The sequence below is a fragment of the Rutidosis leptorrhynchoides genome, chromosome 5, assembly GCF_046630445.1.
Source record: "Rutidosis leptorrhynchoides isolate AG116_Rl617_1_P2 chromosome 5, CSIRO_AGI_Rlap_v1, whole genome shotgun sequence".
Lineage (NCBI taxonomy): Eukaryota > Viridiplantae > Streptophyta > Magnoliopsida > Asterales > Asteraceae > Rutidosis > Rutidosis leptorrhynchoides.
The window spans coordinates 344,007,369-344,020,180 of NC_092337.1; the positions used below are offsets into that span (position 1 = coordinate 344,007,369).

At 34.3% G+C, this 12,812-nt stretch overlaps 1 protein-coding gene across 1 annotated transcript; it reads right to left on the minus strand.

Annotated features, from left to right (window-relative positions):
- Positions 1-2,620: 2,620 nt before the first annotated feature.
- LOC139847058 (pyruvate dehydrogenase E1 component subunit alpha, mitochondrial-like) lies at positions 2,621-7,402 on the minus strand. The gene is made up of 8 exons (XM_071836654.1): positions 6,614-7,402; positions 5,962-6,041; positions 5,691-5,768; positions 4,732-4,827; positions 4,578-4,649; positions 4,198-4,251; positions 3,971-4,036; positions 2,621-2,948 (listed from the first exon to the last, which is right to left on the minus strand). The coding sequence occupies exons 1-8, from the start codon at positions 7,308-7,310 to the stop codon at positions 2,904-2,906; spliced, it is 1,188 nt and encodes a 395-aa protein (XP_071692755.1). The 5' UTR covers positions 7,311-7,402; the 3' UTR covers positions 2,621-2,903.
- Positions 7,403-12,812: the final 5,410 nt, after the last annotated feature.

The following is a 12,812-nucleotide window of genomic DNA, read 5'->3' on the forward strand; positions in this document are numbered from 1 at the left end:
ACTAGTTTTAGAACAATTTTATATAATGACGGAAAAAATATGCGAATTTGCGAACTCAAATAATGTTATTTTTAGACAAGCGATTTTTCATATAAGAAAAAAACTAAAAAAATATTTTGGAGAGATACCGAAGGTATTTTTATGTGCGGCCGCACTTGACCCACGATTAAATTTTAATGGGGTTGAACGATTGATGACAACAATATATACCAACTTTGATTGTGTGCATGGTGTTTTTGATACCGAACCCAACTACCTTTTGAACCAAGTACACGCTTTTAATGATGTTTTTGAGAATATGTTTGGTATTTATGCAACAAAATATGGTCGACAATCAAACCCAATTGTTGACCAACCCGGATCATCTTCTCGAAGGAGCCGAGACCTCAAAATAAGTCTTTTTAACTTGGTACGTGAAGACGCTTCCAAACGCGCACGAACATCGGCACCCACAAGCGAGTTGGGAAATTATAAGATGGCAAACTTTGCACTAAACATGAGTGAAGAACAATTTAACAACCTTGACATTTTAAAATGGTGGGAAACAAAACAAGACACATATCCAATATTAAGCATTATGGCTCGTGACTTATTTACCGTTCAAGCTTCAACCGTAGCTTCCGAATCGGCCTTTTCTTTGAGTGGTCGAATTATATCGGAAAGAAGGTCAAGACTTACCCCCCAAGCTGTGAAAGTATGTGTATGTTTGAAAGATTATTTGGATGGGGTAGATAGGATACAAGATCAAACTTCATTAGAAGGTCCGTTATATAACGACATTGAAGAATGTATAGAGTTTGAAGAAAATTTAGCGGGATTATCACCTACAACAACCGAAGAGAATTCCGACAATGAACTAAACGAAGTGGATGAAGGTGACTATGAACCGTTTGATATGGACCAAACCGAAATGAATGTATCGGGTTACCAACAAGCTTACCTTTCTCTAGTTGATGACCCCGCTTTTGAAGACTACGATCGAAGGCACCATCCTCAACGCGCTCAACAAGATAACACATTTGGGTCATTTGACGACTAAAGTATAACGGGTGATGGCCATGCCGAAGCTCGATATACTTTAGTCTTAATACATTATTGGGTGATGGCCATGCCGAAGCTCGAAATGTATTAATTATAATTGTATTGTTCGAATAAAAGTGTTTTTATTTTTATTATTGTATCGTTCGAATAAAAGTGTTATTTATATAATTGTATTGTTCGAATATTGTTATTTATATTATCTATTGTGTTAAGCAGTTGAGCATTATAACTTTTCTTTATACCGATTATATTATTGTTGTCAAACGTTAAAAAAATAGAACCGGTAAAAATATAATTCGCAAAATCGAATCCTAGTCCAAGAAAAATCCGAAAAAATCCGATCGAAATCCGAAAAAGAACCGGTTCCGGAAAAAAATTCGAAAAAAATCCGACGCCGAGAACCGGAACCGGATCCGGAAAATCCGGACAAAAAAATCCGGTTTTTTTTTGTCCGAATCCGGTTTTTTATCCGGTTTGTGCATCTATATTCCACATCACACAAACTTTATATTGAATTTGGAGAACAGATATTAGCAACTTGTTGAACAATGTGGCGGAATTAAGGATATTTAAGTCTTTGTTCGACCCATTACCCTAAACTATGCATTACAAATCTACATGTGATGGTAAGGGAACAATTTCAAGCATAATTTGTCTTCTTCAGCTGCTTCTCTCATGTATACGTTTGCACGTAAAATCAATTATACACCTCATTCGACTGACGATCTTTTTGACATTTATCACAAGCATCTGTCAATTGATGCAGGACGAACATCATTTATAAATAGTATTAAAACTAGAACACTATGTGAATCGAGTCATTATTGAAAATATATTAAATAATCGGATACATGTTTGATCGAGTAACTAGTGTCTAGTAATAACTATAATGGAGGAAATCCGTTCTCTCATACTGAAACGACGTTATTCAAATACCCTGTGGGAAATTGACTCTTCACCAAAGTAATCGCGCATTAACATTTCATGTTCACTAACTTGATCACGATATATGTAGCAAAACGTGTCGATTGTTTTGAAACTTTTGACATCCTAGCACAAATTAGAACTTCACCACAATATGTAGCTTGAATGAAAACTTTATCATTCTTTTAGTGTCAGAAGAAAAATCAAAATCGATCGTATGTTAATAGATGTGAACGAGTGATTTAACTTGTGTTTATGTGTTTGAAGTGTGTGTTTATCCAACAAGAAAAGAAACGGTTACCTAGCAAACTAGCAAAGGAGCTCAAACTAGCAGTTTTCTTTAGTGAAAACTCATATACCCGTTAAAAAAATCAATGTGGCATCATATAGACCAAGCGCCACGATGAAACATCGTAGGACGGTGTTCTCGTTGCCAAAAAACATATGGCAGGCAAACCCAATATCATGCTCTTACTAAACCAAAGATATATTATGTTCTTAAACCAGTAAATTTAAACCATTGTCAATAAAGCTGAAAACTGTTGCCATTCCCAAACCATCATTCCAAACACATGCTCAACAGTTTCCAGCTTTATTGACAATGGTTTAAATTTACTAGTTTGCGAACATAATCAAGCAAGACACAACTACGAAATCAACATCAACAAGCAAACAACTTTAAAAGGCTTCACAAAAACAATATTTATACAAGTCAAAACATATGTCCAGAGCACATAGGCAGCAGCATACAGATACTGGCTAAAAATAATAATGTCACATAAGAAAGATCAAACCTTTTCTTTGCCCTGAATTTGACCACAAAATATGCAGAAAGTAAAGGCAAAACAGCAGTAAAAAAATGTTATTCATTGGGTCTCCCTGTTCTCATTATTCTCATTGGAGTGAAGGAAAATGTTGTTAATAATCTCGTTTTGTGATCACGGAAGTGTAGCTCTCAATTCTTTTCGGTCTGCTCCAAACGACTGTAGAACATGATTAAAATGGAATATGTTATTAACCCAAAGACACCACACATACTCTAGAGGGCCCCAAGCACAAGTGATGGTCCATCATTGGTTATACATTGGCCTAAAGTCATGTTGTAAAACTCCCAGATTACTCCCGTTTAATCCCCAATTACTCCTTTCTAAAAATAGGTTGATCAGATAAAATATGATTAATTAATCGGGCAACATCACTTGATGGGTCTATATCGATTTGTTGGTCATATTGGAATTACTACTCGGTTAAGGTGCGTTGAAGTCAAAATTGGTTAACACTTTAATATGAACTTAAAATAGAAATTTTGGAGTTTTTTAACAGATGAACAATTATGTTTATGTTTATGTTTATTTATATTTCTAGACAAATTTGTTAAAGTTTATAATTTCCTTCTATATTTACACATATAATTTTGAAATCTACTAGTATTTAAAATGTATAAAAAGTCAAATCCGATTAATCCCCGAGTTGTGATTACTCCCTCCAAAGTACCAACCGATTACTCCCCGTATAGCGAGTTTTGCTACCATGCCTAAAGTATAATAAAGAGAGCTAAAAGAAAAAACAATGATTCATGAAAAAAGCGACTAACTTTGATTTTATTTCTTTTCTATTGAGCAATGAAATTCATTTGCACTCACTAAAAGGCTCAAGCTTCGGTACAAATTTTATTTAGGGTAATATTCCAAGTTAACCTAGCTTTCAAAAGCCATATCAAAGTCAGAGAACAAAAAACTCAAACATGGCAAAATTTACTGTAATACATGAGCTACAACATCATCATTTTAGCCAGGTGACCGGTTCTTACTACCTCAAGTAAAGAAGTGTATCTCTCATTATATAGTTTTTCTTGGGGCTAACCAGATCATATTACCTCAGGTCAAATTAACTAAAGTTTATTATCCTAAATTGGTTGGAAACAACAACGGTTACCCAAATATAGACATCAGTTTATCATACAATACACCAATTAACAAAAAAAAAAAAAAGAATGAAAAAATACCTCAACCCCGAATCCTTTACGGTAAACATTGGTGAAGAGTTCCGATTCAGCTGGCATTGGGCTTTCCTGTAGTTTCAATGGAAAATATTTGTTAGATTGACAATCCATCATCGGTAGCACAAATAAATACGGAGTGAAAAGAATACAGATTGAAAATGCTTCAATATACAATGATTATGACCAAGGAAACTTTGACTAAAACTAATGAAACTTTGACTAGTTGTTACCTTTGCTTTAGCAATGGCTTCATCAACTTCCTTTCTAGCTAGTTTCTCTATATCCTGGACAAAGATATTAAAACCCAAAAGAGCACGTTAGATTACATTACATCCAGCTGATTTACTGATAATGATTAATTCTCAAACATGCTTTCAGTATTGTAAAAGAAATGAGATTAGAAGAAACTTAAGAAAAAAAACAACATTATTAAAAAAAATCAATGGTGCATTGCTATTCGTTTTCAACATAACATTCCACATTTTCAAATTTGTTTTGTATAGAGAACAACAAATGAAAAAGAGACTGAATCTTTTCACTTGGTGCGATGAAAATTGAAATGGAACTAGCAAAATAAGAATCTAATTATTTAAACAGGTAGAATTATCACCTTTAGCTGTTGTTCAGTTGCTAGATCATGAGCCAATACCAACTTCCTTATTCTCTCGATGGGATCACGTTCCTGGAAATGACAAATTCTACATCTGAACAAGTTGTACAATCATACAGAAAAATGTTTTCTTATATTTCAAAAACAAACCAACCTGTCGAACACCACTGATCTCATCACGAGTACGGTAGGTGCTACCAGGATCAGACATAGAGTGACCATGGTACCTGTAGGTGTCCATTTCCAGAATCTGAACATAACCACCAATAAGACCACATCGTTATACAAATCGACTAAGTAGCATATAGGAATGTTACCCATGCTTATATATATATATATATATATATATATATATATATATATATATATATATATATATATATATATATATATATATATATATATATATATATATATATAGTGGTAGGATCAAGAGAGAAGTAACCAATCGGGGGGAAGCGGGGGAAGCAAAAACTTTTTTTTTTTCGTTTTTTGAAAAAACCTTGTTCACGAACATTATAGATGGGATGAAAATATGAACATTTAATAGAGACACTTTGTGATAAATGTTTTTATTTTGGCGGGAAAACGCTCGAAGAAGTAATATATAACAATTCTCGTGTTTTTCGAGCGTATGTTGAGGTTTTAGCTATTGGGGTTTAGATATTAGGGTTTAGATATTAGGGATTATAGGGTTTAGATATTAGGGTTTAGAAATTTAGGGTTTAGGGTTTAGATTTAGGATTTAGATTGAGTTTTTAACACGAACGGTTTAGAGTTTAGGGTTTAGGGTTTAGGGTTTGGTGTTTTGGGTTTATGGAATAAACCTAAAACACCAAACCCTAAACCCTAAACCCTAAATCGGGCTAAATTTTACTTCACAAAACATGAAAAAAAAACGTTCATATTCTTCACGAACAATATTATCTTGAATGTTATTTTTGTCGATCGTTTTCCCGCCTAAATAATAACATTCATCACGAAGCGTCTCTTCTAAATGTTCATATTTTCGTGTGATCTTGATGCCGGGAAAAAAAAATTCCAAAAAAAACGAAAAAAAAAATAAAAAATTTTGCTTCCCCCCGATTGGTTACTTCCCCATTGAGTACTCACAATAGGTCCGTTTTTCAAAGCATGTTCCTTCGCAAACTTGCAAGCTTGTTTGACAGCAAAGGCATCCATACCATCAACCTGTAGACAGATATGAATTACGATCATTAGCAAGAAGTATAGAAACAACGCAAACAACAGAAAGTATCAGAATGTTCAGTTGAAATTGGGTACCAAACTAACAACATATCTTATAAATCAGATCAACGAAGAAAATTGTTTCATAACAAGTGACATAATTTATATCATGTAAACACATACGAGTGACACTCACCTTCAATCCAGGAACATAGTCCCCTCGCTTGTAGTAAGCGGGACTCTTTGCAGCTCTCCATTCTGCTGTACCCATACCATCTGCAAACCAACCCAAGAAACTTCAATTCGTATGATGTGAAAGAAACGCATACCCAAAAGGTAAATGAACAACCACAATACAAACGAAGTATACTCATATAATTGTTTCCCGAATGCCACTCCTATGCATACTTAAAGCATAATTTTATCTTAGTTTAACCAGTTGCTTCCTAATTACAACAACTGCCAATTTTAAAATCAAGAAACTTCAATTCCCAATTTCTTACACCCAAACTTAAACCAATAACTTCAAACATAATTCACCAAAACCTTCAGTTAACATAATCCCATGAATTTCCGAGCCAACAACTCCATACTAACAAGCAAACAAAAAGATAAACAACACCTAATGGAACTCATCCAATCATACCTTAACACATACACAAACAAACACATACAAATTTCACTGATTCCCATATTTTTTAAACTTATTAGTAGTGTTACCATGTCTACAATCCAACCTCAAAACAATCAAATACATCCACGTGTTAAAGATCATCCACTATATAAACCTAAACTCAAACACAAACACAAAAAATCATAAACAAAAAATACAAAAAAGAAAACCTTACAGTGATTATTCTCACAGACCAAAATAGCAGGCAAGTCCCAAAGAGCAGCCATATTAAGAGCTTCAAACAACTGCCCTTGATTAGCAGCACCATCACCATACATAGCAAAAGTAACATGATCTTCCTTCCTATACTTCTGAGCAAACGCTAAACCACAACCTAATGGCACCTGAGCACCTACAATACCATGACCACCAAAGAAACAAGCATCCTTCTTATAAAAATGCATTGAACCACCTTTTCCATTAGAACAACCATCTTGTCTTCCCATTAACTCTGCAAAACTCTGCAATAAATTGCCACCGCGCCCTAAATAGATACAATGATCACGATACGCAGTGATTATACAGTCCTTCTTTGTAATTGCAGCTTCCATACCTATACATACAGCTTCCTGTCCATCATACAGATGACAAAACCCTCGGATTAGTTTCGATTTGTATAGCGAATCGGCGGCTATCTCCATACGACGCATAAGTGCCATGTCCGTGAAGAATTTCATTAATTCGGTAGGTGTAGTGTCGACGGATCGCGACGGTGGTTCGCAGTTATGGCCGGTGAATGGAACGCTGGTTTCGACGGTGATTGTGGTGGTGTCGTCGGTGGAGAAGTGACGACGGCTGTTGAGGAAAGAGGTTGTGGATGCGGCGGTGGTGAACGGTTTGAGAAGATCGGAGCTCCGGCGAACGAGAGACATGATGGTAGTCGGAGGGTTTCGAGTGATGGATGGATCGAAATGTTAGGTTTTGGTGAAAGGGTAGGAGTGGAGAACATAAAACGAACAAAATGACGCTTCAGAATAAATAAATTAGAGTATTTTTTTTGTTTAAATTATTGGAAAAATATCACCGTTGGTCCCCAAACTTTGTACCATAAATCATGATAGGACCTAAACTTTAATTTCATCACGTTTGGTCCCAAGTTTTCCAATCTAATCATATTTGGTCCCAACAGTTAACATCGTTAGTTTCTCCATTGTTACCTCATTCACGTGATTGGCACACTAGGGGCATATTCGTCTTTACGTTTTAACCAAGGTTTTCCCTAATTTTTGGGTTTATAAAACAAATATGGACCCGTTAATTAACCCGATCAAAATACGTGTTACCACCCGTTGTGTAAAAACCCTAATCTCTAAATTAATTCCAATTCGTTCCCAATTGAAACTATCTGAATCTATGGAATTTTGTTGGTGTGGTCGTAAATAGGGATTCGAACATCATGAATATCACGAAATCCAGGGCGTCGTTACTATGCTTGTTCGATTTAATTGAAATTCAGCATTTATTTTCTTTTAAATTCGTTCGGTATGCTTGTACGATTCAGTTCATTGTTTGATTTGTGTTTCTTGTTGTAAAGTGGTCTAGTTACATATTTTTAGCTTGGTTAGACGTGTGCACGTTCGGTCAACATAATTTCATGGTTGTTGAAGGCAAAGAATGAACAAGAGACGAAATCAAGGAGACTGCAGTGGCTATTAGTTTTAAGTTGGGTCGTTTTTGCTACTTATGTAATGATGTACTAGAATTAATTTGGTTATTTAGTTATGTTTTGGTACTCTCCTTTTAAGTTTAATGTAATGCAGTGCTTTGTAGTTTAACTTCAATGAATGGAATACATTTTGATCCAGTTTGAGATAATATCTTGTCATTGTTAATTGTAATGTTATAAGTAGTAAAAACTCTCCTTTTAAGTTTGTTAATTGTGTTTGCTAATTGCAGTCAAAACTCAAGATCATAAGCAGTCAAAATCAATGATCATAAACAGTCAATTATGGGTTCAAAAACTGACTGTTTATGTAGTTTGCAGTCAAAACTCAAGAATAACCTGAATTGAACTAAGGGTCTATATTTTGCACCTAGATTGCTTTGAAAAAGGCACATAGAACGAACAAGGCCCAAGGTTCTTCTGTGCATTATTTGTCTATTTCAGTAGAGTAATTCATTAGGCCTAAGGTGGTTTAATATTAAGATACTGTGACATAGAATGTGACTTGCACTTGCTCACAATTTTTGGTTTCTAAACATCCAAGCTATTGTGTCTATATTTGCAGTTAAGACTCAAGATCATAGAAACTAATACGTAGTCAATCATGGGTACAAAAACATTCAATTATTGAGTCAAATATGCAACCAAAAATGCAAAATAGTAAGAAATGTTATAATAATAATAATAATATAGATATGGATAGTCAATTTTGGTGTATACATATAGTCAATTTTGGTACACAAAGTATGTATTTTTATATTGAGATTTTAGGCTATAAATACTCATGAATGCAAGCATTAAACTTGCACCATTTCTCACACTTACAAAGTGTTTCTTTCTTTCTCTCCATTATCATCTTTGTTCTTACACTTCATTATTAGTATTCTAAATCAAGAATCAAATCACTAAAGGTAGTTATAAGCCTACTGAATTATAACATCAAGAATCAAACCACTAAAGGTAGTTATAAGCCTACTGAATTATAACATCAAGAATCAAACCACTAAAGGTAGTTATAAGCCTACTGAATTATAACACGTTATCAGCACGATAATCTTAATACTAAATATGGTTGGCTCTGCCACCAAAATGATATATGGTCGGTTATACCACCAAAATGATATATGGTCGGTTATACCACCAAAATGATATATGGTCGGTTATACCACCAGAATGATATAGGTCGGTTATACCACCTGAAAAAATATATGGTCGACACTGTCGCCAAATTTTCATTTATGTTTACTAATATTTATATTTTTGTTATATAACATTTATTTATGATTGCTTACACATGGTCGACACTGTCACCTACTTATCATTTATGTTATATTAAATTTATGTTTAATGTTTATATACTTATGAATATAAATTGACTCTAATTTATCATGATGTTTGTTTTAATTTTTGATAATAGAAAATGTCGAATCTGGAAAAGCTTAAATTTACTCCTTTAGAATCAACTGGAAACAACTACATGCCATGGGTTATAAAAGTAAAAATGCATCTTAAATCAATGGGCATTCTTGAAACCATAAATGAAAACAACACTTGTTCTGAAAAAGAACAAGCTACGGCATGTTGCTTTATTCATCAACATATTGATGAATGCTTACAAAATAATTATGTGACTGTAGAAGATCCCCATGTTTTATGGGAAGGTCTCAAAAGCAGATTCAATAATCAAAGAGAAATTTTACTTCCAGCTGCAATGGAACAATGGAGAACATTAAGGTTCCAAGACTTTAAGAAAGTAAATGAATACAGCTCAGCTCTGTATAATACATGTTCACAACTTAAATTCTGTGGACATGAAATTAGTGATGCAGACATGATGGAGAAAACTTTCTCCACAATGAATGCTGCAAACATCACAGTGCAAAGAAATTTGAGAATGCTAAAGTTCAAAACATATCCTGAACTTAATTCATATCTCTTAGTTGCAGAGCAAAATGATGAGCTATTAATGAAAAATCAGCAATCCCGTCCTACTGGTACACTTGCAATCCCTGAAGCAAATACTGCAAATAATTATAAACAGGGACAAGGACGCGGGCAAGGTCGTGGTTATAATAACCATCACCATCATCATGCCAAAAGCCATAACTATGGTAGAAACCATCCTTATGGTAATGGTAATGGGCGTGGACGTGGTCGTGGCCGTGGTGGTCAAAGAAATAGTAATCCACGAAAATATAAATATCAACCACAAAACAAGCCCATTAAACAAGATGTTGAAGAAAATTCTTCTAAAAATTCTGAAGAATCTTGCTACAGATGTGGTAGAATGGGCCACTGGGCTAATACTTGCCGAACATCTAAACATCTTGTTAAGATGTATCAGGATTCGCTGAAAGGTAAAGAAAAGGAAGTAAATTTTGTGGATAATATTGATCCAACAGTCACTGAGAAACCATCTGATTTATATGAAGATTTCTTGAATGTTTAAGTTGTGTGTCTTTTGAAAAATAAACGATTTAATATCGTCTGTCTTTGTCATTATGTTTGCTAAATGTTTCAGTACTATCTATTTGCGTTTAAAATATTGTGTAATATTAATGTACTCACTATTTATTTCTTATATATGAAGTTCAATATGAATTTTGCTGGAATACAACATCAATCAAGTGGTGGAGATCTCTGTATAGCAGACAGTGGAACTACACACACTATACTTAAATCCGAGAAATATTTTATTGATCTAAAACCAACGGAAGGAACTATACATACAATATCAGGACCTGCTAACTTGATAAAAGGGATAGGAAAGGCAAATTTCATACTACCAAATGGTACAAAATTTTTAATAAATGATGCCTTATTTTCTCCCAAGTCAAGCAGAAATTTATTGAGTTTCTCCGACATATACCTTAACGGGTATGATTATCAGTCAGTGACAACAGAAAATGAGAAATATTTAAGTATCACTGACAAGAGTCATGTGGTTGAAAAACTGCCAAGACTTAGTTCTGGATTACATTATACACATATAAATGTACCAGAAATACATATGGTAGTTAACGAAAAATATATTGATCCTGGTGTATTCAGTTTATGGCATAACAGATTAGGCCATCCAGGATCAACAATGATGAAAAGGATTATTGAATGTACTCATGGACATCCACTAAAGGATAGAAAAATCCATCATGATACAATGGTTCCATGTACATCTTGCTCTCTTGGAAAATTGATAACTAGACCCTCACCACTTAAGGTTGAGAAAGAATCACCAATGTTTCTTGAAAGAATTCAAGGTGATATATGTGGACCAATTCATCCACCATGTGGACCATTTAGATATTTCATGGTTCTAATAGACGCATCTAGCAGATGGTCTCATGTTTGTCTGTTATCAAGCCGTAATGTGGCATTTGCAAAATTTCTTGCCCAAATTATTAAATTGAGAGCTCATTTTCCTGATTACACCATTAAAAGGGTGAGACTTGATAATGCTGGTGAATTTACATCTCAAGCATTTAATGACTATTGCATGTCTATAGGAATTGTTGTTGAACATTCTGTTGCTCATGTGCATACACAAAATGGTTTAGCCGAGTCATTGATTAAACGTTTACAGTTAATCGCTAGACCATTGATAATGAGAACAAAACTCCCTGTATCTATATGGGGTCATGCAATTTTACATGCTGCTGCATTGATTCGCATCAGACCAAGTGCAAGTCATAAATATTCCCCCCTACAACTTGCTTTTGGTCAAGAGCCAAATATTTCCCATCTTAGAACATTTGGTTGTGCAGTGTATGTTCCAATTGCGACACCACAACGTACAAAAATGGGTCCTCAAAGGAGGTTGGGAATATATGTTGGATATGAAACATCTTCAATATTAAGGTATATTGAACCTATGACAGGTGACGTTTTTACAGCACGTTTTGCTGATTGTCATTTTAATGAAACATTGTTCCCTAGATTAGGGGGAGAAATGAAAAATAAAGAAAATGATGTTTCATGGTGTGAACCTCAATTAAAGTATCTTGATCCTCGCACAAAAGAATGCGAGACAGAAGTTCAAAAGATAATGCATATACAAGAACTTGCAAATCAATTGCCTGATGCATTTACAGATACAAAAACGGTGACAAAATCATATATACCAGCAGTAAATACTCCAGCTCGAATTGAAATTCCAAAAGCTGGCAATAACGTCACTCATGAATCTTTGCCACGTCAGAAACGTGGAAGACCAATCGGTTCAAAGGATAAAAATCCTCGAAAAAGAAAATCAGCTGATAATGAAGTAAAAGAAAGTGTTCAAGAAGAACCACAAATCAGTACTCCTACTGCAGAGGAGATTGATGATGTCAATACAGAAATTGCAATCAATTATGCATATTCAAAAATATTATGAAACCGAAATGAAATGAAAAATCTTGATGAGAAATTTTCATTTAATGTTGCATATGACATCATGAATAATGATGATGATCCAGAACCAACATCTATGGTTGAATGTCAAAATAGACATGATTGGGCTCAATGGAAAGAAGCAATACGAGCTGAATTAGAATCACTCAATAAAAGAAAAGTTTTCGGATCCATCATTCTCACTCCTAAAGATGTGAAACCTGTAGGATACAGATGGATTTTTGTCCGAAAAAGAAATGAGAAAAATGAAGTTACAAGGTATAAAGCTAGACTTGTAGCTCAAGGTTTTTCTCAAAGACCGGGAATTGATTATGAAGAAACT

Coding starts and splice junctions, on each gene's coding strand:
- LOC139847058 (XM_071836654.1), bottom strand. CDS start 7,310: ATGTCTCTCGTTCGCCGGAGCTCCGATCTTCTCAAACCGTTCACCACC. Junction 5,769..5,961: donor ACTATGTTCCTGGATTGAAG/GTGAGTGTCACT, acceptor ATCTGTCTACAG/GTTGATGGTATGGATGCCTT. Junction 4,828..5,690: donor CTTTGAAAAACGGACCTATT/GTGAGTACTCAA, acceptor GGTTATGTTCAG/ATTCTGGAAATGGACACCTA.